The 26,559-nt window shown below is 39.2% G+C and overlaps 4 protein-coding genes across 4 annotated transcripts in view; all 4 read right to left on the reverse strand.

The window, feature by feature from the left end:
- Window positions 1-8,515, reverse strand: part of LOC140948159 (nematocyst expressed protein 6-like) — a 40,408-nt gene extending 31,893 nt beyond the window's left edge. Inside the window, exons 1-3 of the mRNA XM_073397382.1 lie at window positions 8,311-8,515; window positions 6,118-6,243; window positions 702-779 (exon numbers count right to left, since the gene is read on the reverse strand). Coding sequence (XP_073253483.1) covers window positions 702-779; window positions 6,118-6,243; window positions 8,311-8,515 — 409 coding nt within the window. The remainder of the gene's footprint in view (window positions 1-701; window positions 780-6,117; window positions 6,244-8,310) is intronic.
- A 967-nt stretch (window positions 8,516-9,482) lies between these two features.
- The window catches only part of LOC140947306 (blastula protease 10-like), a 31,000-nt gene continuing 13,923 nt past the window's right edge, over window positions 9,483-26,559 (reverse strand). Inside the window, exons 10-11 of the mRNA XM_073396367.1 lie at window positions 10,377-10,395; window positions 9,483-9,931 (exon numbers count right to left, since the gene is read on the reverse strand). Of these exons, the coding sequence (XP_073252468.1) occupies window positions 9,828-9,931; window positions 10,377-10,395 (123 nt within the window). The 3' untranslated portion in view covers window positions 9,483-9,827. The remainder of the gene's footprint in view (window positions 9,932-10,376; window positions 10,396-26,559) is intronic.
- LOC140947938 (blastula protease 10-like) lies at window positions 11,196-21,401 on the reverse strand. The gene is made up of 8 exons (XM_073397165.1): window positions 21,292-21,401; window positions 18,116-18,295; window positions 17,398-17,521; window positions 15,247-15,341; window positions 14,713-14,796; window positions 13,488-13,630; window positions 11,459-11,537; window positions 11,196-11,212 (listed from the first exon to the last, which is right to left on the reverse strand). The coding sequence occupies exons 1-8, from the start codon at window positions 21,353-21,355 to the stop codon at window positions 11,196-11,198; spliced, it is 786 nt and encodes a 261-aa protein (XP_073253266.1). The 5' UTR covers window positions 21,356-21,401.
- LOC140947312 (zinc metalloproteinase nas-15-like) overlaps window positions 24,295-26,559 on the reverse strand; it is a 29,059-nt gene continuing 26,794 nt past the window's right edge. Inside the window, exon 8 of the mRNA XM_073396376.1 lies at window positions 24,295-24,692. Coding sequence (XP_073252477.1) covers window positions 24,686-24,692 — 7 coding nt within the window. The 3' untranslated portion in view covers window positions 24,295-24,685. The remainder of the gene's footprint in view (window positions 24,693-26,559) is intronic.

The raw sequence follows: 26,559 nt of genomic DNA on the forward strand, positions 1-26,559 counted from the left end.
GTTACAAATTGGATGATTATTATCATTGATTATCTATTAAAATGCCAGGAAATTAGAAAGAGATCGTCGAAACCATTTACCAGATTTCTGCGTGGGATGTTTTATTCATTAAAGCTCTATTATTTTATTCTGAAAAATCTGACCCGTTTCCCTATAATTAACTGTGTAGCAGAGGTTCGAATCACAAAACTCAGAGGCATTTATGATTTACTGTCTAAAAACAAACAAACAAACCAGGCAAACTCAAGTACTTAAGAAATTAAGAAAATTATTGAAAATAACTAATCATTTTGGACTGGCTCTTAAGAGTAACGGACGCAATTTAATATTTCAAATTGCTCTACTTTAACGTCGTAATTCAAAAAAACACCTCTTTAGAACAAACTCGCATTATCAGGCTTGGGGCACAGTACTTCTACATTCGAGTATTATGCCAAATGCGTGCACGCATATGCACGTGAAAGCAAACTGTGTCGAATGTTTTTTTGGTTCGGTCTGCCATCAAACAACGACAAGGAAACTAGATCTGCTTTAATCCCGACTGTGGTACTACTTTCTTTTTCCCCTCGTTTCATCGTTGCAATAGAATTGTTAGTAATATTTAGTGCCTTATGGAAGTACAAAAGAAGTGTTTTAGAGTTCGGCCATTAGGGTCTCTTGAGTAATTAATGAGTAGTGAATCCCGAAAGAAGAAGACTTACCATCAGGGTTGTGTGAATTGCTATGCACAGTTCTAACCAACAGAAGAACGACCAACCAATACAGGCCTACTCTGGGACCTTAAGTCGCCGTAATTTTAGGCGACTTAAGGCGATTTAAGGCGACTTTAGGAAAATTTGGTCAAAATGTTGCGTGACTTAAGGCGATTTAAGGCGACTTTAGGCGACTTAAGGAGAAAAAGGTGACATTTAGGTGAGTTACATGTTAGTGTCAATATGTTGCAGTTAATTTTTAATTTCAGTTAATTTTTGGTTTCCCTTTGTTTTAAATTCATTAGCATACATAACCATACCCAGAAACGATGGAAAAATAAAAATTAACTGAAATAAAAATGAACTACAACATATACAAAATCAAAATCTGATAACACTACCTCTCTAGGGACACAATGTTGTAGCATAAGTTAATTCAGTCTTGAAGACATCTACATTAGTCTTCCAAATTTTCAACAATCTCAGTTACCTAATATTTTGAACATTAAATATCAAGGTAGCTTGTGTTGCAGGTGTATTCTAACTGTGGTTAGTAACATTCGTGAAGCAGCTCTAATATCCTTGTTCTGGGCCCTGATGCACTAAATGAATTACCAGCATTTTGAGTTCCCCTTCAACATGATTGGCAAATGGACAATGGCATTTTTAACAGTCCAGTCCTGGCATGTTCTCTAATCCTGATACACACACAGGGGGCCCAGAACTAGGATTTTGCCACTGTTTTGCAGATGGACTTAACCCAGAGTTTAGTTCCATCTGTGGCACAGGCTAATATCAAGGGTGTTGGTTTAGTATTACATTAGCAGAGACAAAATCTGAGTTAGAAGCAACCAAAAGGGTAAATTTTCTCTTGGTCTTTAAATGCATTATTTCATAATATAAGGGACAAAAAATCAATGGTTCCTGCATTTCTTTTTCCAAAAAATAAAACCATAAAAGTAGAGTATTTCAATACATCTCTGTAACATACTGTGAGCTGGTTTGTAGCAAAAACTTTATATTGAAGTGTCTTTTTTTCATAATTTGACAACAAACATTTAAGTAATTAATTTAAAACATCTAAAATCACTTATCGATATCGCACATTATGGAAATGACGATCCCCATTGTATGTCTTGGCAGTTGCTCTGCCAATGTTTGTCCCCACACGCTTGGCTAAGAGGATGTTTTTCCAAATTGAATTCAAAACAAAAAGTTTGTAGTTCTCGCCGTATATATATTGCTCCTTTCCTGTCTCAGTCAAACAAAACACTTCCAAATACTTGCTTCGCTAGTGAACCGTACTCTCTTATCCATGGTCTCTCTGGAAACTTTCCAGTCGGGTTGATTTCATGAGTGCATTTATGCACCAGCAGAAACGTAAACAACTAAGCTTAGCTTCAACCAACCTCTCTCGGTCTGTTCCACGCGGCAGCGTTTACGCTCTCAGCACAAAAGGAAGCATTATGCGTCATGTTTAAACCGATGGCAGTACCAAGTGTAAACGTTTCCATTATTATGTCAGAAATTTCCATTTAAAAGGAGATCTTTATACGAAAACGCGAGGTACAACATTCTATCCGCCATTTTGCTTCTCCCAGAATTCCACTGCAGTCGCAAGCTAATTTCCATGGTTTCTCGGTCCCGCCCTCTCCCCGCCTCCAGACCAGTTAGTCACGTGATCAAAACACACTACTTTCTTGGCGGCCATAACGTAGAGGAAAGAACAGTATTATTTCGCTTTTCTACTTTCTTTATCAATAATGATCGATTAAATCAAATCGTTTGGCAGGGAGCAATCACGACAACATAAACAAAGAGCAGTATTACGCACCTTCGATGTACAAAGCTTGAATTTCTGTCTGGAAGGGAAGACCTAAAGAGACGACTGTACAAGCTAAGCTAAGTGTTCAAGTTTATAAGAGTGATTGTGTTTCTGTCAATGATAGATGGATATAATTCGACGGTAAATACAGATCAGAGGTTGTGTGCCGGAGAAAAAACTTATCATTAGTTGCTCTTAAAATCTGGATCGGTAATTTACATGGACACTTTTTTCGATTGACCTTTAGACTTGTATTAACTACCAGAAAATTTAGATTAATGTTGTGGCGGCAATAATTGTTTTTTTCTCTCCCTTCAACCTACCTGTATTGATCTTAGTTACTTGAAATGTCTTTGAATGTTGGACTCTCACAAAGCAGTAGAAAAGAGTTTTAACTATATTTTGTTCAGGGTGCAAAGAAAGTCGGCTTTACAGCTTGCCTAGCATACACTAGCCTGAAAGCCATTTTGACTAACCCCAATTTTTTTTATGAATGGGACTGATTACAGTTCTTCTGTAATCTGAATTCCCTAAAAAACTTTACTTGCCAGCCAGGCAAGTTAAAAACGCAGTTCACTAGCCCAATCATAAAATCCAGTACCCCAGGGCTATTGCCTGGACACTACTCTGTCTACTCTCTTTGCACACTGATTAATGTAGTTTAGCTAGAACTTGAACCTTTGAATGCCTTTTTAAACAATATTTTTACTGAGAAATATGAGACAAACCTCCCGGATGAAATTAATAAAATACCTGTACAAGTGACTGGATAAAGTTGTGTACTATATGTTGTCATTTTTGCATAAACAATACAGGAATGATTATTCTTGTATTGCTTACGACTAATTATTACGTGTAGTAAATTGTGTAAAGTAATTAAATGTATAAATTAGAGGGCTGGAGAAGAAATTAATGGGTCTTAAGTCACCGTGGGAGTTTTTTTATGGGGGGTGGGGTGGGTCTGTGGCTAATATTATTGAACACGGGTTATTATACACTTTATGAGAAATCATGCATTCTGGAAATAGAAAACTAAAAAAGTAATAGCTACAAGACAATTTGAACCTCGTTAAGATTTGAATGATTTAGTGACTTAAGGAAACTAAAGGCAACTTTAAGCGACTTAAGGCGATTTTAGGCGACTTAAGGCAATTTTAGGCGACTTAAGGCGACTTAAGGCGACTTTAGGCGACTTTAGGCGACTTTAGGTCCCAGAGTAGGCCTCAATACATACTGGGTTTTGCGCACCGTAAGCTGAGACTCGTTCACCTGAATAGTTATACAACCTGTATGTTTTGTGTGCTTAACAAAGCTATAATCCATAAGTTATATATACTGAGCTAGATGTCTGCATATTGATCGATTTTTGCTTTGGATATTAATAGTGTCAGTATATGCTTTAAAGCTAGAGAGGTAGGGGGTAGGATATGCGTAATAGGCTTTTTATAGTGCAACTGCAAAATAAAGTAAACCGCTCTCCTATTGCACCGGTATTCCCTTCAACCATTTTCTTAGCCAGTGGCTGACGTAGTTGCGGGTCGGTAGATGATTTTATGATACCGAACAGAAATGTTCTCATCGTCGACAAGGTCCAAATATGGTCGCTTCTTTTGTGTCCTAGATTGTTTTTGTTGTTTGCAAATAGTTGACCTGTATCAAACCCACCCCGAATATCACGAATATCAAATTTGGCACTTTCTAAATTCATTATACTTGTGTATTGAGAATCAAAACTCGTGAAGAAGATTTTAAAGGCCTTAGTGTATGCTGCAGTTCTTGTTTTTGATTTTGTAATGTGACATCGCGGGTTATAACAAGAAACATTGATTATAAGTTACGTTTTCTCATTTTAATTCAAGCCGCACTGAAATAGTAATTTCTATGTTTGACTTGCTGCATAATTTTGCCACCACATGCACCCTTATTTGCTCGACGCAAATATTGTGTGTACTTGTTCATCGGTCAGAACAAATCGGGGAAAAGTTTTCTGACTGCGCACAGCCGGCGGAATAAGAACACAAGCAATACAACACAACACAATACAATTTATTTCGCATATCTCAATATATAGTTTTACAGTTTTTTATATACTAAATTTAAAAAAAAAACAGAGAGTTGTTTAATACAGTAGGGGGGTCGAATATGTTAAAAACAGTCCCATTTAACGCCATTGCACGTTACACATGGGGCAACGTAAAAAACAAATTTAGGCTTAGCCTACCGACCAATGTATGCGCTACTGAATAATTAAGCGGCAATGGCCACCTATAAAGGGCCCGCCCTCTACTAAGCGGCCAATAATCACAATTCCGAAATATTTGTGGAAGGAATGGGAACTTTAATCGCTATAAGCGGCTTTCTCTATTAAGCGGCCGCGGCCGGCCACCTTTTGACCGTCCCAACGAGAGTTCTCCCATTGTTGTCTGTCTTTATTAAGCGGCTGTCAAGCAAGCGCTTGATGCTTAGACTGTCTTCTTTTTTTTAAGAATATGATGAAGGAAAATACGGTCTGAGATAGGAGGTGACGACCAATTGTGGAACAGTAATGCTGCTCCCCTCCGGTGTGAATGCTTTGTCTTTTTGATATGAATAAATTGCTAATTAAGCAAGAAGATTTCTTGACTTTTTCATCGCTCGAAAAAGCGTCTGTTAGCCGCCTCTTGAGTCCTTTTTATTTTACACACAAATTACAGGTTACCCTTACCGTTTACACTTTTACTTGTGAAACCCCACTTACCCTTTTATGTAGGTGAAGTCTGAAAATCGTACCCTTCTGGGCGGAGCCTACCCGTATAGACCGTGATAGATCGTCATAGGGAGTGCCCCCGGGTATTTGTTTGCGGATTTGCAATATCAGTGGTGAAAGTATTACTGTGAGACATTTTAAAACATAGCCGAACTAAAAATAGCTCGTCTAAATTTCATCGTTCTTAACTTAACAGCTTAATATGATACGCACCTCCTATAAGAACATTCTCCAAGCTATTTTTCTATCTACAATAAATGTCAAGGACCAAGGATAATCATATAAAAATAATTAAGACGATCGGAATATAAATGTCGGCAATATTTCATCAGGAAACTACGTAACACGAAAGAGAAAGCGCGGCGCGGTTTTAAATGAGGCTGTCGTAAGAAAAATTCACACTGGGTTGGCTTTGAGTCCAGAGTTAATTACGGGCTGCCTTATTTGAAATAGTTGTGAAGCATGAGGTATAATACCAACTTTTGTGAATAATCTGTATAGTACATCCAGCGTTCATCCTTATGACCAGTTACACGCAAGGTAAACCGAATCGTGTGACATTTGTATTAAAAATATATATTAGCTTCAGCTTGCACCACAGTAACGCAAGTGGCATCTTTTTATCGGAATCAGTTCGTTCACCAAAAAGGTGGTACAGTTAAGGACACGAATATAACGAGACCACATGCACGGCCTGTCATATTTTCTGCGCCTTCTATCTCGTCCAGCCCAATGAAAACACGCTCTGCGTCGGACAGCACCTTGATTCACTGTAGGATGACTGCCGCTGAGCCACCCAGTTGCATCCGTCCTACAGCGTGATATGGGGACGACTTGGGAAGGCATTTTTGTACCTGCCGCACCCATAAACCTGTACCAGCCCCTTCGCAAGGGGCGATCGCATTTGCGGACAACGTTCTTTAGAGTTTGGTAATCGTTCTTGCTGTCAGTCTCATTGAGAATCCTGTAGTTACTACGTGCTAGGAAAAAAAAAGAAAGAAAAGAAAACATGGTAATAAACTTTTGAAACCTTAAAATATGAAGGAGAAGGGGATCATAAACATTACAATCAAAACATGTATAGATATCTGACAAAACACTCCTCGTTTATAAATATAATAATCAATAATGATGATGATGATGATGATGATGATGATGATGATGATGATGATGATGATGATAAAGTATATAAAAGTTTAATCTCCCTAAAAATCATTCTGTTTGAAAAATAGAATAAGAACTACCTGTACGTACAGTATGTTGCCCAGTATCCGGACACTACAGTTTAACATTGCAATAACTTTACTTTGTTAGCCACAAGAGCTGTGAAAATTGGCCCAGAGAAAATCTATTCAGTCCTTAATATGATGAAATTAATATTTTTGTAGAGTTCTTATGTTGCCCGGTATCCGGACACAACAAGAACAATGTAATTGTACACAAATTTCGACAGGCAAGCGACTTATAAGCTTCTCTCGCACTTGCAAAGTAGTCTGGCAATCGATTAGCTTATAGCTTATCATCGTGAAATAAAACATAGCAAGTGACCGGGGTATGTGAGGAACGTGAGCGGCTGTTAAATGGTATAATTCTTACTTCCTTGTCTAGGAACTTTTTCACTGATTTAAGGAAGGCATCCGTGGACATGCCGAAGCCGCGTTTTGCAAGCTCAATTAGCCAATCTGCAAAACATTTTTTTTCTTCATTTTTTATTAAAAAAAAAAAAAAAGCTTGGGGATGGGACCTCAATCCGACGGTCAAAGGTCACTTATTTAGTCTGACCTGCAGTGTAGATTTCATCATGCTCAGCCCCCACAATAAGCCTGCTTTTTTAGCAATAATTCCTCCATCTTTCACATCTCTCAATCCCTTTCTGACATTTTTTAGACCGTTGCAGCCCCATTCTAGCAGTCACAACTGGGGATAGTATGAGAATTCCAGGTTCAACTCCGACGCTGCCGGTTAATTAGGTCATGGTAGATTTGGGAAGCTGCCCTTAGAATCTTAACATTTCCTTTTTCTAGTAGGTGTTTCTTTCACTCAGTAGAAGAAGACCTTACCATCAGGATTATGCGAATTGCTATATACAGTTCTCGCCAAAAAAAGAACGACAAACCAGTAGATGTTGTGTCTTTTGCACCTTTAGCTGAGTCTCCTTCACCTCAATAACTATACGTTTTAAGACACTTAAGACACCTATAGTGTGAAGGCAATTATATATCCTAAACTAATAGTGATATTGATAGTAAGATTTGATCATGTCCTTCTTTGGGTAAAAATACATCTTGGGCTAGTTTCAGTTTAGCAAGCAGGACAATAGTCTGATTATAGTGTTACTGTCCAATTATCAAACCAGAAAATAGGTGAGGTTTCATAGCCACTGATAGACAGCGACGTAGATGCAGCTGATAACTGTGTTTATATAAACACTTGTTTGCCAGACACGAGTTCACAAATCTTTGATTGGAAAAATTAGGCTGACACTCGTTCTCTGTCTTTAGGGGAATAAGACTAAATCCCAAACAAGCAAGACGAGTGAATCAACGGCTAGATTATCACTGGCAGAACGATGGACGATTACAGAAATTGGCCGACAACCAAATTCTGTGCTGACTTATTCCCTACTCACAGACGTCCTTCCCGGAATAAAGTTTGTAAAAAGGCTAGAAGGCGCGAGCGTGAATTGATCAAACCTGTTAATTTCTAAGGTTTACTTTCGGGCAAATAAAACGAACCGTATATAAGAAGTGAAAGAGAAATAGCGAAAAATCCCAGCTTCTAATGAAATCTTTTCTTATGGTTTAGAATAAACTATTCTCGAAACTGGGAATGTTTTCAGATCAAAGCTGTGTAAATCGAACCGAAACAGTGTATGTGGAACCTTGTGTTTCCTGTTTTTACTGTCACCCATTGTATGGAATATGTGTGAAAATCTTCATTATGAAGTATGAATTGGTATATTTCAAAGAGCTACACAGCGACTAAGAACACTATTGACCGACGATATACAGAGAGGGAGAAGCTGTTTCAGTTGTGCCAACTATTACTAATTAACAACTGTGTTTGGCAATGGTACATTGCTATCACCGTCATTCCAACTGTTGGATGCCAGTTTTGCGAGGGTAAATTGTCATCATCATCATCTTTATTCATCATTTTCGGAGGAATCACTCTCAACTTCCTGCACAACATAGTCCTCACTACTCTCTTCGCTTGCTTCTGAGCTGCTGTTTGCTTCAGAGTTACTTGCATCTTGATCTTTTCTTGTGGAGACACTTTGTATGGCTGCTGACAGCTGAATGTGAACTGACACTAAGTTTAGCTTGTCTTTTTTTAGTCTGCTACACAGCCGTTTTTAGTGTCGTCACGCAGGAGCGTTGCGTGACGACACTTAAAACGGCTGTGTAGCAGACTAGTCTTTTTTAGGCAATTTCTTTTCAGATGTCAGACTCTTTGCTTTTAAAGCAGATCCTCATGAAGAAGTTTCTCCCACTCCGCATCCTCATAGCTAAGGTTTTTCTCCCTTTCTGCCTTCTCTCTTCTTTCTCTTTTCCCTCCGTATCATCATTTTCAGGTACGCAAGGTGATGCAAGTATTTACTTTTCCCCTAGAGACCTATGAAATGCTACGTTACGTAATATTAGCAGATTTATTGAGCCTTAGCATATGCTCACATATTGAGTTTGGGACGCCTGTGTTCTCTAATGTAACATCACGTGGTTTCAACACGTACAAGCTAACAGGGTCTATTCCGCCCACTCGGTAGTCTCCCTCGCAGCCGTTTTTTGGATGTCACGCGTTGCGTGACTACCCACTCGCAGTATTTAATGAGATCTATGCTTCATGTTTCTTTACATTATAATTATTAAGTCAGATATTAATGTTGGCCGAGTGATACTTTGGGTGAATTCTGTTTGCTGGGATACAAAATAATCAATGACAGTTTCCATTTGGGATAGGAGTGTGGCCGTTTATTTAATTTAGTCAAGCGTATAAAGCGCTTGAAACTAGGAAAATTCAGATACACGAGAAGATAATCCCAGCAAAGGAGGTCAGGGTACCCTCGCCATTCAGAACAGTAAAGTGGAACAAAACGGGGAGGGGGAGAAGGGTGGCTTCTTTGCTCGCTTTCATGTCTTAAGAAATTATACACATGACAATGTCCCGCATGGCAGGAACAACCCCTCAACGGCAGCAAGAGAAATGCAACTTTGATCAGTCTCATCAAAAATTAAACCGTTTATTTCAGTTTTTACCGAGGTTACTCTTAGCTTCCTGAAAAAGTAATGATCTTCGGCACTGCGCAAAATTGATTCTACGTACTGAGCATGTTAACACATGAAGTTCAACAAAATACAAAACAGGAGCTCAAAGTAACTTCAGCCTTTTCAACACAACTTGAGATGCAATTTTCTTGATGACAAAAACATTCGATAACAAGTTAAATTTAATTAAAGTGGTTTAAGCACGGTGTATTTTAAGAGAGTATTAAAACTATGTTTAGGTAGAAACTTAGAATGAGCATGAGCCTCTGAAACTGCGTATCTCGATCATTGCTGTGACTTTATGCAGGACATCTATTGCAGGTCCTCCGGCAGGAGCGTGGATCGAAAGAACACCAGAAAGACCTTAACCAAGCGCAAGAGGAGGCAGTGTCTTGACAGATAGCTAAAAAAAAAGAGTAAAAAGAACGTTAAAGACAAATGTTCGGCAGCCTTCTTTCCCTCCGCCCCTGGGAAAGATTTGATCAGAAAAGGACCAAACAAAAAAACTATTAGAGACAAAACACCCAGAAGAATACTCCCTGTTTTAGTGATGAAAGGTGCAGATATGAAAATGGTTATCAAAGCCTCCCTTTCACTTCTCTATTTTGTGTTGGCAGCGTACTCGAGAACGTAATGAATTAAGGGAGATCTTGCTTGAATGTGCTGCTTGTTGCTGGGATATAATATTCTAACACAGGCTTAATAGCAGTGCGTTTAGTACAGCGGGCACATTTAATTTATGACCACTGGTTTATCAATAAACGGATGCTCCCAGTTGGAAAACCAGCTTTGATTATCTCGTAGAATGAGGATGGAGGGTTGGGGTCTTCCTTAGAAAACTCACTCACCAGTTGTAGGAGGAGGAGGAGCTTTGCTTGGTCCTACAAGATTAAAATTAATAAAACAGTTTTTACTTGTTTGCTTTGTAGTCTTTTTAGAAATGGGTCGATGGGTGGATGTATTTGAGACCGAGCTGCATCGTATTCACCACCCGTTCATGAATGTTCGTGTAAAATTTATAAGTTAAAACTGAATAATTATGTAGCTGGATTTTGATAAACGTTACTTCTTTCTCTTTCCTATAAGTTATTCTTTTCGTTTTTTTGTAGTTTAGTCTTTGGGCTTATGGGATGCAAGAAAGGCATTTTAGTTTTCACCTTGCTCAAACTGCATGCTCCGATCACCATTAAGTACGGTTTTGTTTAAAAAAAAATAATGGATTGCTCAACCGGCAAGAGGGAAAGGAGAATAGTTCTAATGCATTTCCTGCTAAAATAGCTCATCTCAGGCACTGGCGGGAAACATGTTAGAACTTTTCTTTCCTTTAAGACCGCGGACCTCAACAATGCTCAATAGAGGGTCATATCTCGTGCTTGCGCAAATCTTTCTCGCCTTAGCCAGAATGGGACTTGCTTTGGCAAGGATGGGTGTGGGGGAAAGAGGAGGAGTAGCGTGTGTGCCAAAGGGTGTGGTGTTTAATCATGTTTTAGAAATAAGGTGTTTAAATTTTTATAACATACCTGCAGTTTTATTCCGCGCTGAAAAGAAATCAGTTTAGAAGTAATCAATTTTTTTTAACAGCACATTATTGTAATTTTGAAATAACTCGATCTGTCTTCATATAAATTATCGTATTCGTTTTTTAAAGTTTGCTTTCCACAAGGGTTCTAAGACTTTCCAATTTCTAAATAAAGATTAAGTTTAATTCAAAATAAAGTTGAATTACTGTTAATTGGGTCGCCTTTTTTGTCCCCTAAACTACTTAAGCCAGGACCCTGGCTATATAGTGTTTATATTGAGAGCCAATACTAATACTACTACGTCAACTACTGACGACAACTGCTGACTACAACTTTCCAAATGCATGCGATTAATAGGTAACTTTGAATGGAGGGAACTAAATTGCTGTTAGCTTGTTTGTAGAGCTTACCGTCGCACAATGCCTGGTAGAGCAGGTTTGCTTGTTGCGCATCAGTTGGACTTAGGCCATTTCTTTGGCCAATTTTAAACTAAAAGAAAAAAGTAAAATAGGGAATGGAATTAACTTCTTGACGACTATAGCCTTTTCAATTCCTTTTCATGAAGACCAGATCTTGTATTTCATATTGGGGTAAAATCAGACCCATTTAATCGAGGTTTCTTGTAAAACTTCCCAACTACCCCTCCCCTAAACCGACATTAACACTTAATTCTCACTTAGGGGAAAATGTTGACTTAGGGGAGGGGTAGGTGGGCAGCTTCCCATGAACCCAAATTGATCTTCTGAGTCAAAAATGCCCCACAGATACCCTTCTGTGTCAATAGTGATCTCACCCCTTCACGTACCTCAGTAATGAAATATTAACTTGTAATAACCAAAGGTTACGGAGTGTGGGCGACACAGATCGAAGGTCAAAACGCTTTTGCTATAGCGCTGTGCCTTGCGTAAGCTTCACGTGACAGATAATCAAAACACGCGTGACCAGATTACGAGTGATAGATGGTTCAAACGCGCGTGATCAAATTGCATTCTGTACATTCCATGCATTCTTAGTGGAAGTCCAAACAAATAGTGGCTACATACATGCGACGCATGCGTAATAACCACCTGGAGATTAGGATTGAGGGCTCCTCTTGTCGCCCGCAATAAAATGAAGAGACCTTATTTACGATACCCGCCATCTTTGCCAATGTAAAGTAGTATTTCAGGGGGCAAACTAGTGATCAAATCTTTACCAACACGAGTAATTGCGGTCGTTTTTGTTTATTCTATCAAATCTAGACGACGATTTAATAGCGGAGCTCCACCCGCGCGCGAAGCGCGCGCGTGGGCGGAGCCCCATAGCTAAGGAAATGTGGTAATCTACCCATCCCAGAAAATTTGGTTATCACGTGACCGTACACCGAGCGAGCGATCGAGCGAGCGACCGTCCGTCCGCACCACAGGCATACCATATAAAATAACTCAATCAACAGGTATGGGAACCCAAATGCAACTAAGGTTTTATTTGGAAGGAAATCACATGGCCACCCGGACTTTGAGAAAGAAAAAAGTCGTGTCTTTTTCGGCGTTATTTTTTATGTGTACACTAACGTGGATAACAGAGAAAGAGCTAGAGCGGGTTATTGAAAATTCGTTGGAAGAAAAACCTTGTAATTCAAAGCGGTGGTGAGAAAATGAGAAATGCTAGCTGCCAGCAAGGTGAAAATGAGCGACAGTGAAAAATAAAAGCGAACATGAACACTGGAAACAAAATATTGGGTAAGCACATACGACAATTTCTCCATAAAAATAGTGTGTAACTAGGAAGTTTGACGTTTTATTCGTACAAAACAGTGTTGTAGTCGTGCAAAACAACGGCAAGGGAAAGACAAAAAAGCGTGCTGCACGTGCAAATTTGCCTTTTTGCTAATTAGAAGAAAAAGTGTGCTGCACGTGCAATTAGTTTTTTTGCTAATTAGATCTATTAGTCTTGAAGCCATTTTCATTGTCGTCCCCCGTTTAGCGTTACACGATTTAATTTTTTTTTGTTTACACGTATTATTAACCAGAGCTTCGCTTTTAGCCCTGGCTAAATCTATATATTAGTCATGCGAAGCGTACAGTTCGAGTTTCGACAAGTTTTACTTCATTATTGTTTGCAATGAGGACATCTACAGTCAATCGCCACTGTATCCCAAAAAGTAACAATGACCACTTCCATCCATAATAATATTTGCCATTATCCTCTTTTAGATGAAAACTTCTTTATTTTCTGTTGTCTAGAATAAGCACACTCGACCGCGACTTTTTGCAAAGGCAATCTTTTTCACTTGTTTGCTCCCCTGATGAAAACCACGTGACATTGCTATTATCACATCAGTCCTTAAGCGCGTGCAAAGACGGCAGGTATTTTAAACTAAGGGTCTTTTGCAGAAAAATAAAATTATTAATACACCTGTTCTTGAGCACTAAACTGGTAGCCGTAGTAGCAACATACCCCAGGCCTTAGAACTTCAATCGTGGGCTGACCATTTTTACTAAAATATTTGTCTCCGTAGTGCATCACGCTTCCATAATCGTAGGGACTCGTAAGGGAATTAATAAAACCATTGTCGTACTTGAGAAAATTGTTTTCGAAACCTGTAAAAATGTGATAAAAAAAAAAAGTGCAGTGGAACCTCGATATGACGAAGAGTCAAGGGAATGCCAAAGTGTTTTTGCTATAACGAGGTTTCGTTATATCGAGATTCTTTTTCATGCATTTTACTATTCAGTTGGGGGGTAAAGAAAATCGTTCGTTATACCGAGGCCTTCGTTACATAGAGGTTTGTTTCATCGAGGTTCCATTGTATGTAACTTCCGTGGAGTACAAGAGTACAATGCAAAGCGTTTGACCGGAGGGGGGGGGGGGGGGGGGTTGGTCAACAAAGTTTTATGCGGGGAGTCTCCACCCCGAGGTCCAACCCCTCATCCTTTTATATACCATCAAGATACCATTTTTGACAATTTTAACCATTTTTCGATTCCTCTTTATCATAACTTTCATTAGCAAATGGTACCCCTTTCACATACCTAGTTATAATAAAAACTTTGCACCCCTTTAACTGCTGTAAATTCACTGTCGGCTTTTTAATATGAATGCAGTCAACTCTCTTCAAGACGGACACCTTTGGGACCGGCACTAAGTGTCCGTCTTAGAGAGGTGTCCGTCTTATAGAGAGTCAAATAAAGGGAGTAAAAGAAAGGCAGAGACCAACTATAGGTGTCCGTTTTACAGAGGTGTCCGTCTTATAGAGGTGTCCGTTAAGAGAGAGTTGACTGCATGTAACTCACAAAACCAGAGCGTTTTCTACACTTTTTATCAGCTATAAAACGCATCTGCTAGATAGCTCTTTCATATAGTTCAACGCGAGAAATCCCTACCCTTTAATATAACTGAAGCCTGAAAAAGGCGGAGCTTCCCTGTACGGGCCATTTTAGGGAGTATCCCCGGGGGTATGTGATAGTTCGTAGTGCCTAATCATACCTGTGTACGAAACGAAAAACGTTTTGGGCACGGCACCTTTAATTTTTACTGTGTAAATGATTCAGTTGGTCTGGGTGCCAAGAAATTTAGGGTTGCCTGGTCCATGGGGTTGCTAGGAATAATCGGCATTGCCATATTTAGTGTTTATACCATCACTAAACGATAAAAAATGACGGTATGACATTTACATTCTTACCTGGTCTTATGTTTTGTGTCAATATCCTAACAAAAGAGTCTCTATCAGCACGAGACTGTTCGTGGAAGAAACCGAGGGCATGTCCTACAAAGTGAAAAAATAAAAACTCATCGTATGGTACCATATCAGCGGACATATCAGAACAGCTCCGGCTGGATAGGGGTACTGCTACGATTCAACTTAGAGAACGAACGAGGTCCACAAGTCTTTACATTAAACAAAACTTGAACTTTAATCGTTTTCGAGCAAATTCTTTAGAGAACTTCTTGACAGATCAGACGAAACAAATTTCTTGCATAGAGTTAAAGGGAGAATGGGGTTTCTATAACAGACTTTTAAGAACATAAAGAAATTGGGGGTAAATCTGATGATCACTAAAACAAAAATTCTTGCCTAACCAAATCAACTGACTCTCATCTCTCTTCTAATGTAGGTCCCTTAGAAGCAACAAACGATAAAAGAAATTGCTTTGGTGAAAACGTCCTTTTCAAATTAATGTCACTTATTAAATGATATGAATATATATCGATTTACCTATTTCGTGAGCAACAATCCCTCTGGTACGGCATCCCCTCGCAAGATTGATTTCTTGCGGTTGATGCCTAGTCCTTCCAATATTCGAAGAGCACCTAGAAAGAGGGAAAAATTGCCCCACGTAAGGGAATCCAAAACAGTCTTGGATTCTGGATTCCACGCCATGGATTCCGGATTCAAGGTACTGGTTTCCAGATCTTTTTCAGTGGAATTTAGATTCCGGATTCCTTATGCTGTATTCCGGATTCCAAAGTCCAGGATTCTCGATTCCTCATGCAAAAATTTCTCCGATTCCGGAATCCGGTTCCCTTTTCATAGTATACTGCGTGTAGTTAAAGCATTCTCTGTGAAGAAAGTCCTAATCAAAAGCAAATCCCGATCCTGAAAAACCTGTTGGAAACCCTTGGTTTTATCGTTTAGACAGAGTGCTGTGATTGTTTCATATTAGACTCTGATCAATATCTTCCACATCATGACAACCTTAATCTATAACGGTTTCCTATTACATAGATGTTAACCGGGAAAGTACTTCGCTAGGGATTTAGTCGGCCTAGTGTCAGTGAACAAAATAATTCCTGTGTTGTGTTGTATATGTACGGATGCTTGGTACAACATCTTGCCATCCTGCGCCCAGCTGTTTGTCTAGCTTTTTTGAGAATGCTAGAATTTCAGTTCGAGTAATTAAAATTTAGTCTGCCATGAAATTTTCCTGCTAGCAGATGCCTCTTTTCCCTGTTAATAGGCGGGCAGGAGGAATTTAACCGCTGGTACCGGAGGCCAAAAGGCGGGACACATTGAGTTGTGAAATATACCCTTGTGGTCAAATAAAGACCGCTGGTTAAAAGTATTGCAAGACAGTAATGGCGGTCATCATTCACTCGTGCATTTTATTCAATTTTTTTTCCGATTTTATTAGGTTTTACCTAGAAAAAAAGTTATTCGATAACGGTAGCTCGATGATACTAGGGTGGAATTAAGTGTTCCGCCATCACAGAGGTAAATTCTTTACAGATATCAAGGTGGTGAAAATACTAACGATGGTAAATTGATTCGATCACAGTCAGTGGTAAACTGTCTCCATCACGGAAACAAAATAATGTGGCGTAACATGTCCTGTGAATATTTTATTGACGCGCCATATGTATAGCCTCCGTAGCAGGCGCCGGTATGGAGGTCAGCTATTTCGAGGACACACTCGCGACGTGCGCGCGTATGTTCCCCTTGCGTGCTCTGTAAAACCATCCGGCTCCTGCCACGCAGGCTTCGCCATGAGAGTCTTCGGTTTTTCGACGAAACCCTTCTTTACGCCTTATGTTTTGTCGCTCTGCTCACGAAAAATAAAAAAAAAAAGTATAAATTAAATTTGATGTAACCACGACAGGGAACTCGAACGCTGTATTAGCTAATAAAATGTTATTTACCTGTGTTTCCTGAGTCTTAATTAGCCGTTTGCTTGTCTGGCGCGTCATACATAGGACGCACCCGTTAAGTCTCAAGTTAACTATTTACTTTCCTTGGGAGATGATCGCGAGTTTCAATTTAACGGGCACGAGGAGAGTTAACAATACTGGAAACTTGAGACGTAATTGTCATGTCCTATTTACGACGCGCCAGACAAGCAAACATTTGATACCGGCAATGTTTTTAAATCGTCTTTGATTTGATTCAAATTCCTTCCAAAACGACTCATAAATAAAGACTCAGGAAACACAGGTAAATAGCAACAGATTATTTTGTAGCTAATACAGCGTTCGGGTTCCCTGTGTAACCACCATACCTTAATTGTTAGGCCAGTTTATCATGTACTAACTGCACATTTTACCAGCCTGAGAACGTATTGGTCAAGAGATATTTCTCGAAAGTTTGATATTGGGCTACATTTATATTCTTGGCCTCAATATCCCTGCTCATTTCTGGCGAGCGGTGATAAAAATTAGTCCCTTTGGTGCCAATCACAGTGGCGGATCCAGACCTTTAGGTAGGAGGTGGGGGGGGGGGGGGGAGGGGGTCTCCAAAAAACATTTTTTTGGCCCTTTGGGCCGCCGACGGTTTGGACTCAAAATAAGGGCGGGGCCCCCGGGTCCCTCCCCTGGATCTGCTACTAAATCAAATGTTTTTCGAATGCAAGTGATCATTTTCAAGAGTTCTTACCCGCTACCATCCTGGAATAGGACGTAGGATGACTCGTGCGTCCTCTTTTTAAAGCGTATGCAAGTTTTTGCGGTCCATTCATCCATTCCTGCGTTTATAGCGTCCATTGCAGTGGAATTTCCAGCTGAAAATCAGTTCAGTGGTTGAATACTGGATCAGTTGTCAGTTAGGCCCACCCAGAGCCTCCATAGACTAACCCCCCTGGGCTAGGGAATTCCAGGGAGTCCAAGCAACCGCGAAAGCGAAAGCATCGAAACGTTAATTTTATCGAGATTATTTCAACAGGCTCTAACTGGTGAAATGCTGCATAATCTATTTCTGACAGTCAATCTTACGGTTAACGATATCGATCATTCATTTTGAACGCTCATTTAGCAACTTTAGCGTTTTTCGATAACGAACTGTTTATCAGATTGATTGCTTCGCTTACTTGCAAACCGGTCTCACGATTTAAGTAATCTGACTGGTCACTTTGAGGAGGTCTAAAAAATTATTTCAGTTGTAAGAAAATGACTGTAATTATGTTCGTGCAGAAAAAAAAAGTTTGTCATAACGGGCCGGTTGGCTGTAATAACGTGGTGGGTTTGTTACTGTATAACGGAAACTTTTAAAGTGACTTAGTGCAATGACTTATATGCAGTAGTGCAAAGGCCAAGATTGATTAAACTTCATCTTAAAATAATAGCTAAGGTTTGACTTAGTTTCACCGAGAACTCACCAAGAGTTTGATCGATTTCATAGACAAGTACCCCAAGTGGCCACAGGGCGAAAGTGCTTGCACCTCTTTTGCGCCGGTTTGAGCCAAACACAGGCTTCCCATGCTCTGCTCTGTAACGCTGTTCTGGTGTAAGAATCATGTCTCCCTCAAAAAGTTTAGGATCATTTATGCCTTGATTTTCTGAAAAAAATACAATAACAAGTATGAACAAGTATGGGTTATTAAAAGTCAACACCAAACATCTTGGCTGTACTTGAATGAATCCAAAATTTCAATTATTTTTGATAACGTTTGAAATTGAGTTTTCCCTTTCTGTCTTTTGAATTTTGACTCATCCTTGTTGTTAAGCTTGAAGCAAGACAGAATTACCATGAAGTAGACTGCAAAACAGTTCGTATTTTTGCGTATTCAAGTACGCGCGAGTAGTCAAACAAAAGGTCTGGAACGAGGCTGAAAACAGAGAACGAGACCTGGGGAGAGACGCTTACATGTGGCGGGTCACCCCACGTATCATGTAAACGTAATCAAATTAAAATGCGATATTACAGGGACAGGCGGATTACCCCACCTAAGCGGGTTACCTCACCTTCCTGGGGCCTCCCACCTCCATGTAAACAGGCCCTTAGTTTTCCATCACTTAGACTCAGCTTTGTTTTAGTAGAGATTAAATAAACAGCGTGCTGCAGGGACGATCCTAAATTTTAAACACTTTTCTTACAGGTTTTATGTTTTATCTTGTTTGACTTTTACGTTTTATCTCGTTTGAAAAGTCTAGAAGCGTTTCAAAACAAAAACGCATGCGCGCGAAGCGTTTTGGGCATAAAAATGGGCTTCAAAAAAAATTGGGGGTCGTCCCTTTCCTAGTACGCAAACCCTCGAAGTGGACTGACTGAAGGTAGGAATTAAAACCAAAATGTATTTGCTTAACGTTCGGTGACTTGAAATGGAGAGAATAGAACTTTTCCCTCAAAAATAAAATAAAATACGTTTTCGGAAAGCGGGCCAAACTTCTTGACGTGTTAAATGTATGAAACAGCACTTTAGTACTTTAGTCTTGAGGTACAATTTATTTTATCTTGAAGCATTTTCAAAAAGATACAGCTATACGGGAATACACAGTCGTCGCCTTCCCTAGTCTGATACTCGTAATAGCTATCAATATACTAAATGCTTCATTATATACAGGCTGGTGGCATTTGTAAATCAACAACATAAAACGGTTTCGGTGTGTTCAACATAAACTGGGTTAATTTCAAAATTTACAATGACAACGGTTAGGTGTGTTCCTCAAACTCCTTTTCACGGTCCATTTTTATCCCTTGGAAGCTGGCTAGTAACCGATACTTTCTTTTTTGGAGGTTAAGATTGATACAGAATATTAGCTCATATTTTGATAGCATCCTTTTTTGCGTGATAATTTCGTGAACCTAGCCAGTATCTCAATCTTATTGAAACTGTAGATGCATGTAAAATTTTTGTCACGACCTATAATTAAATATGAATTGTTCTTATGCCTTCAATGCTTTTCAGATAAACTTTCATCCTTTTCATATTTGGCAGATTTGTCCTTATAATGATTAATTACTATGGCTGATGATATTTAGAGCTGAAAAACTTTCAGATAGACGTGTCTTGAGATGAGGAGCTGTATTTAGTTGAGCAAATTTATGGGGCTATAATACCCCATTAAAATAAACTGGTTTTAAAATATATTCATAAACAAACAAATTCTACTATTTAGTGGTGCTTTAAACCTAGGCAATTGCTTTCAATTTATCAACGTAAACAATTAATAGTAGAATCAGCTTAACACTGAAGACTATATTAACCAGAGAAGGTGCTAAATGAACATGAGTTCAGTAACAACAACAAAGCTGTCTCACTCATTTCAAATACCCCTGTTGCTCTGATCTATGAGATTTCTACAAAGAAGACTATTTGAAAAACGTCTTTACCCCTTGTTTGGTAAAACCTCTTGAGAAAAGAACTACAATGAATCAGAATCACTCAGAATGTCAAAAATGTCAATTTTGATGTGATCACTTTAATAATAAGGCCGGAGTCAATGGTAACGCAGAAAAAAAGTTGTTCAAGCAGTTGACTAAATATAACCTTATTGTTATGTGAAAGTTAGTACTAAAGTACGGCACATAATTTAATCTGCGTGAAAAACCGCCGTTATAGTTCTAACGATATTCGAGGGGTTTTAAGAACAAGAAGAACATTTTAGAATAAATACAACTTTCCTCTGCTATCTGTTGCCTTTTTTTTACCAAACTAAAACTTAAGGGTTTCCTTAAATTCAGAATATTGTAAGTTGTAAAATGACTCCTTCAGAGCAGAGGAGCAGCGATTTGGTGAGACAAGCGAGAAAAATTAAATCCATAAATTTTCTTGACACTGCACCATGTCTCGAGCCATGGGCCTTGGTTAAAGTGTCCATTCTCCTCGGATGAAGCGTTGCAAATTGGCCAATTATTATCATTATCTCAGTTAAAATGCCCGAAAATTGGAAAAAAAATTGTTCCAACCATTTACCAGATTTCAACTTGGAATGTTTTATTCTGAAAAATCTGACTTGTTCCCCTAAAATTAACTTTGGAAACTGGTGTTAACTTGAAGACAAGCAGTAGCAGCGGTTCGAATCATTTTCACACGAAACTCAGAGGCATTTATGATTTGCTGTCTATAATCAAACAGACAAACCAGGCAAACTCAAGTACTCAAGTAAGTTTTTTTTTTTTGCAATTTTGTAAAATGCACTTGGCCTCATTGAAAATAACCAATCATTTTGGACTGGTTCTTAATGCTCCACTTTAAAGTCGTAATTAAAAAAAACACCTCTCTAGAACCAACTCGCATTATCAGGCCAGAAAGGAAGCACAGTACTTCTACATTCGAGTATTATGCCAAATGCGTGCACGCATATGCAATTGAAAGAAAACTGTGTCGAGTGTTTTTTGGTTCGGTCTGCCATCAAACAACAACAAGGAAACTAAATGTGATTTGATCCCAACTGTGGTACTACTTTCTTTTTCCCCTCGTTTTATCGTTGCAAGAGAATTGTTAGTAATATTTAGTGCCTTATGGAAGTACAAAAGAAGTGTTTTAGAGTTCGGCCATTAGGGTCTCTTGAGTAATTAATGAGTAGTGAATCCGGAAAGAGGAACACTTACCATCAGGGTTGTGTGAATTGCTATGCACAGTTCTAATCAACAGAAGAATAACCAACCAATACATACTGGGTTTTGCGCACCGTAAGCTGAGACTCGTTCACCTGAATAGTTCTACAGTACAACCTGTATGTTTTGTGCACTTAACAAAGCTATAATCCATAAGTTATATATACTGAACTATATGTCATATTGATCGATTTTTCCTTTGGATATCAACAGTGCCAGTTTATGCTTTAAAGCTAGAGAAGGAGAGGGCAGGATACTCCTTGTAATAGGCTTTTTATAGCGCAACTGCAAAATAAAGTAAACCGCTCTCCTATTGGACCGGTATTGCGGTAAATCTTTTTCTTAGCCAGTGACTGACGTAGTTGCCGGTCGGTAAATGATTTTAAGGTACCGAACAGAAATGTTCTCATCGTCGACAAGGTCCAAATATGGTCGCTTCGTTTGTGTTCTAGATTGTTGTTTGCAAATAGTTGACCTGTATCAAACCCACGCCGAACATAACCAATATCAAATTTGGCACTTTCTAAACTTTCTCATTAGCACTTTAAAATAATCAGAAAATCATTATACTTGTGTATTAAGAATCAAAACTCGTGAAGAAGATTTTAAAGGCCTTAGTGTATGCTACAGTTCTTGTTTTTGATTTTGTAATGTGATACCGCGGGTTATAATAAGAAACCGTTGATTCTTAGGGCGCTTTCCATTTGTCAGAACTGACCCGCCAGACCATTCCCGTACGCGTCGTCTTAAAGAGAATTTCACCTTTCAACAAAACTATCCAGCCACATTAGTCAAATCCTAAGTAGTGTGCATGAAGGAGATGGGTTTTCAGTAAAATCTCTTGGAAAGAGCCGATTTAATTTGCTAACTGACTGGTCCGGCAATGGTCCGGCCGGACAGTTCTGTCAAATGGCGGAAAGCGCCCTTAGTTACGTTTTCTCATTTTAATTCAGGCCGCAGTGAAATAGTAATTTCTATGATTGACTTGTTGCATAATTTTGCGACCACGCTCCCCCTTATTTGCTCGACGCAAATATTGTGTGTACTTGTTCATCGTTAAAAACAAATCGGGGAAAAGTTTTCTAACTGCGCCCAGCCGGCGGAATAAGAACACAAGCAATACAACACAATGCAATACAATTTATTTCGCATATCTCAATATATAGTTTTACAGTTTTTTATATACTAAATTAAAAAAGAGAGAGTTGTTTAATACAGTAGGAGGGTCGAATATATTAAACACAGTCCCATTTAACGCCATTGCACGTTACACATGGGGCAACGAACAAAACAAATTTAGGCTTCGCCTACCGACTAATGTATACGTTACTGAATAATTAAGCGGCAGTCACCACCTATTAAGGGCCCGCCCTCTATTAAGCGGCCAATAATCACAATTCCGAAATATTTGTGGAAAGAATGGGAACTAGTAAATCTCTATAAGCGGCATTCCTCTATTAGCGGCCAAGGACACCTTTTGGTCGTCCCAACGAGAGTTCTACCATTGTTGTCAGTCTTTATTAAGCGGCTGTCAAGCTTTTGATGCTTAGTCTGGCTTTATTTCAAAGAATATGAAGAAGGAAAATACTAATATGGACCTGTAATGCTGCTCCCTTCGCGGATCCTTAGAGATGTTTCTGCTACAGGTTGTGCTCATGTTATGCTAATTTATGACGAACCTCTACTGAGCCAACCTCCATTAAGCGGCCACTTTCCGGTACCCTGAGGTTCAACCGTAGCTTGTCATTCCGAAATGCAATACTCCGGCTTTGTATACTGTTTTTGAACACCCGTGTACACTGCCTGATGAAGAGTGGCACACTGTTCTAACCTATCCTATATGTGTGACGAACCACTTTCAACTGAGATTAATTTGCGCAGCGCAGCTTCGCACTCCGAAACCTCTCCTAATTCTTTGCTCAAAAGCCCTAGACTTATGCTAATAAATGAAATTTCATTGTCGTGAATACTTTGTCTTCTTAATATGAATAAATCTCTACAGCAAGAAGCTTTGAAAAGGGTCTGTTAGCCGTCTTACGTCCTTTTACTCAAAATTACAGGTTACCCTTACCCTTTCACACTTTTACTTGTGAAACCCCACTTACTCTTTTATACACCTGAAGCCTGAAAAACGTGACCTTCTGGGCGGAGATTGCCCGTAGAGACCGTCGTAGGGAGTACCCTCGGGTATTTGTTTGCGGATTTGCAATATCAGTGTTGAAAGTATTACTGTGAGACATGTTAAAACACAGCCTAACAAAAGCTGTAAAGTTCATCGTTGTGAACTGCAGCGTTATGATACAGTGAATCAAAGTCCGAAGGATAATCAGAATATATATATAAACTAAGTTTCATAGAAAAATAATCAAGACGATTATAAGATTATGAATGTTGGCAATACTTCGGTTTCTTTTAAACCATCATTAGGCCACTAGGTTAAACATAAAAGAGACAGCGTGGCGCGGTTTTAAATGAGGCTCTCGTAAGAAAAATTCACACTGTGTTGGCTTTGAGTCCAGAGTTAATTACAGGTTGCCTTATTTGAAATAGCAGTGAAACGTGAGGTATAGTAGCAAATTTTGCGAATAATCTGTATAGTACATCCAGTGTTCATCCTTATAATCAGTTACACGCAAGGTAAACGTATGTACTTTTGTATCAAAAATATATACCGTAAAATTCCAAAAATAAGCCCCGGGGCTTATATTTTTCAAAGACCCTTTTTGAGGGGCTTATATTCTGAGGGGCTTATCTACGGAGGGAAATTTGCGTTTCAAAATCAATTGGGCTAGCCTTACAGTTGGAATTAAATTTACCTTTTTTGCTTTGTTCTTCTTTGTATTTGAGGGCAATTTTCCAAGTACAAGCCCCCAGGGGCTTATACTTGGAGGGGCGATTTAACGGAGGGTTTTTTGCGTTGCCGGTTAGGGGGGCTTATATTTGGAGGGGCTTCTACATGGAGGGGCTTATTTTCGGAATTTTTAGGTTTATTAGTTTCAGCTTGCACCACATTTTATAACGCAAATGGCATCTTTTTATCGGAATCAGTTCGTACACCAAAAAGGTGGTACAGTTTAGGACACGAATATAACGAGACCACATGCACGACCTGTCATATTTTCTGCGCCTTCTATCTCGTCCAGCCCAATGAAAACACACTCTGCGTCGGACAGCACCTTGATTCACTGTCGGATGACTGCCGCTGAGCCACCCAGTTGCATCTGTCCCACAGCGTGATATAGGGACGACTTGGGAAGGCATTTTTGTACCTGCCGCACCCATAAACCTGTACCAGCCCCTTCGCAAGCGGCCATCGCATTTGCGGACAACGTTCTTTAGAGTTTGGTAATCGTTCTTGCGGTCAGTCTCATTGAGAATCCTGTAGTTATTACGTGCTAGGAAAAAAAAGGAAAGAAAAGAAAACATGGTAATAAACTTTTGAAACCTTAAAATATGAAGGAGAAGGGGATGATAAACATTACAATCAAAACATGTATAGATATCTGACAAAACACTCCTCGTTTATAAATATAATAATCAATAATAAGGATGATGATGATGATCCGTGGACATGCCGAAGCCGCGTTTTGCAAGCTCAATAAGCCAATCTGCAAAACATTTTTTTTCTTCATTTTTTATTAAAAAAAAAAAAAAGCTTGGGGATGGGACCTCAATCCGACGGTCAAAGGTCACTCTCCTATTTAGTCTGACCTGCAGTGTAGATTTCATCACGCTCAGTCCCCACAATAAGCCTGCTTTTCTAGCAATAATTCCTCCATCTTTCACATCTTTCAATCCCTTTCTGAACTTTTTTTGACCGTTGCAGCCCCATTCTAGCAGTGACAACTGGGGATAGTATGAGAATTCCAGGTTCAACTCCGACGCTTCCGGTTAATTAGGTCATGGTAGATTTGGGAAGCTGCCCTTAGAATCTTAACATTTCCTTTTTCTAGTAGGTGTTTCTTTCACTAAGTAGAAGAAGACCTTACCATCAGGATTATGCGAATTGCTATACACAGTTCTCGCCAAGAAAAGAACGACAAACCAGTATATGTTGCGTCTTTTGCACCTCTAGCTGAGTCACCTTCACCTCAATAACTATACGTTTTAAGACACTTAAGACACCTATAGTGTGAAGGCAATTATATATCCTAAACTAATTATAGTGATATTGATAGTAAGATTTGATCATTTCCTTCTTTGGGTAAAAATACATCTTGGGCTAGTTTCAGTTTAGCAAGCAGGACAATAGTCTGATTATAGTGTTACTGTCCAATATTCAAACCAGAAAATAGATGAGGTTTCATAGCCACTGATAGCCAGCGACGTAGATGCAGCTGATAACTGTGTTTATATAAACACTTGTTTGCCAGACACGAGTTCACAAATCTTTGATTGGAAAAATTAGGCAGACACTCCTTCTCTGTCTTTGGGGGAATAAGACTAAATCCCAAACAAGCAAGACGAGTGAATCAGGTGAATCAACGGCTAGATTATCACTGGCAGAACGATGGACGATTACAGAAATTGGCCGACAACCAAATTCTGTGCTGACTTATTCCCTACTCACAGACTCACAGACTGTCTGTACTCACAGACGTCCTTCCCGGAATAAAGTTTGTAAAAAGGCTAGAAGGCGCGAGCGTGAATTGATCAAACCTGTTAATTTCTAAGGTTTACTTTCCGACAAATAAAATGAACCGTATATAAGAAGTGAAAGAGAAATAGCGAAAAATCCCAGCTTCTAAATAAATCCTTTCTTATAGCTTAGAATAAACTATTCTCGAAACTGGGAATGTTTTCATATCAAAGCTGTGTAAATCGAACCGAAACAGTGCATGTGTAACCTTGTGTTTCCTGTTTTTACTCTCACCCATTGTATGGAATATGTGTGAAAGTCTTCATTATGAATTGGTATATTTCAAAGAGCTACACAGCGACTAAGAACACTATTGACCGACGATATACAGAGAGGGAGAAGCTGTTTCAGTTGTGCCAACTATTACTAGTTAACAACTGTGTTTGGCAATGGTACATTGCTATCACCGTCATTCCAACTGTTGGATGCCAGTTTTGCGAGGGTACATTGTCATCATCATCATCTTTATTCATCATCCTCGGAGGAATCACTCTCAACTTCCTGCACAACATAGTCCTCACTACTCTCTTCGCTTGCTTCTGAGCTGCTGTTTGCTTCAGAGTTACTTGCATCTTGACCTTTTCTGATGGAGACACTTTGTATAGCTGCTGACAGCTGAATGT

This window comes from Porites lutea, chromosome 9 (genome assembly GCF_958299795.1).
Source record: "Porites lutea chromosome 9, jaPorLute2.1, whole genome shotgun sequence".
Classification (NCBI taxonomy): Eukaryota; Metazoa; Cnidaria; class Anthozoa; order Scleractinia; family Poritidae; genus Porites; species Porites lutea.

Excerpts from the sequence above, each read along its gene's own strand:
- LOC140947938 (XM_073397165.1), bottom strand. The coding sequence starts at position 21,355 with ATGTATTGGTTGGTTATTCTTCTGTTGATTAGAACTGTGCATAGCAAT. Across the intron at positions 15,342-17,397 it reads CTATTCCAGGATGGTAGCGG|GTGCTCTTCGAATATTGGAA; the intron begins GTAAGAACTCTT and ends CCCTCTTTCTAG. Across the intron at positions 11,538-13,487 it reads TTGAAGTTCTAAGGCCTGGG|TTTAAAATTGGCCAAAGAAA; the intron begins GTATGTTGCTAC and ends TTTTTCTTTTAG.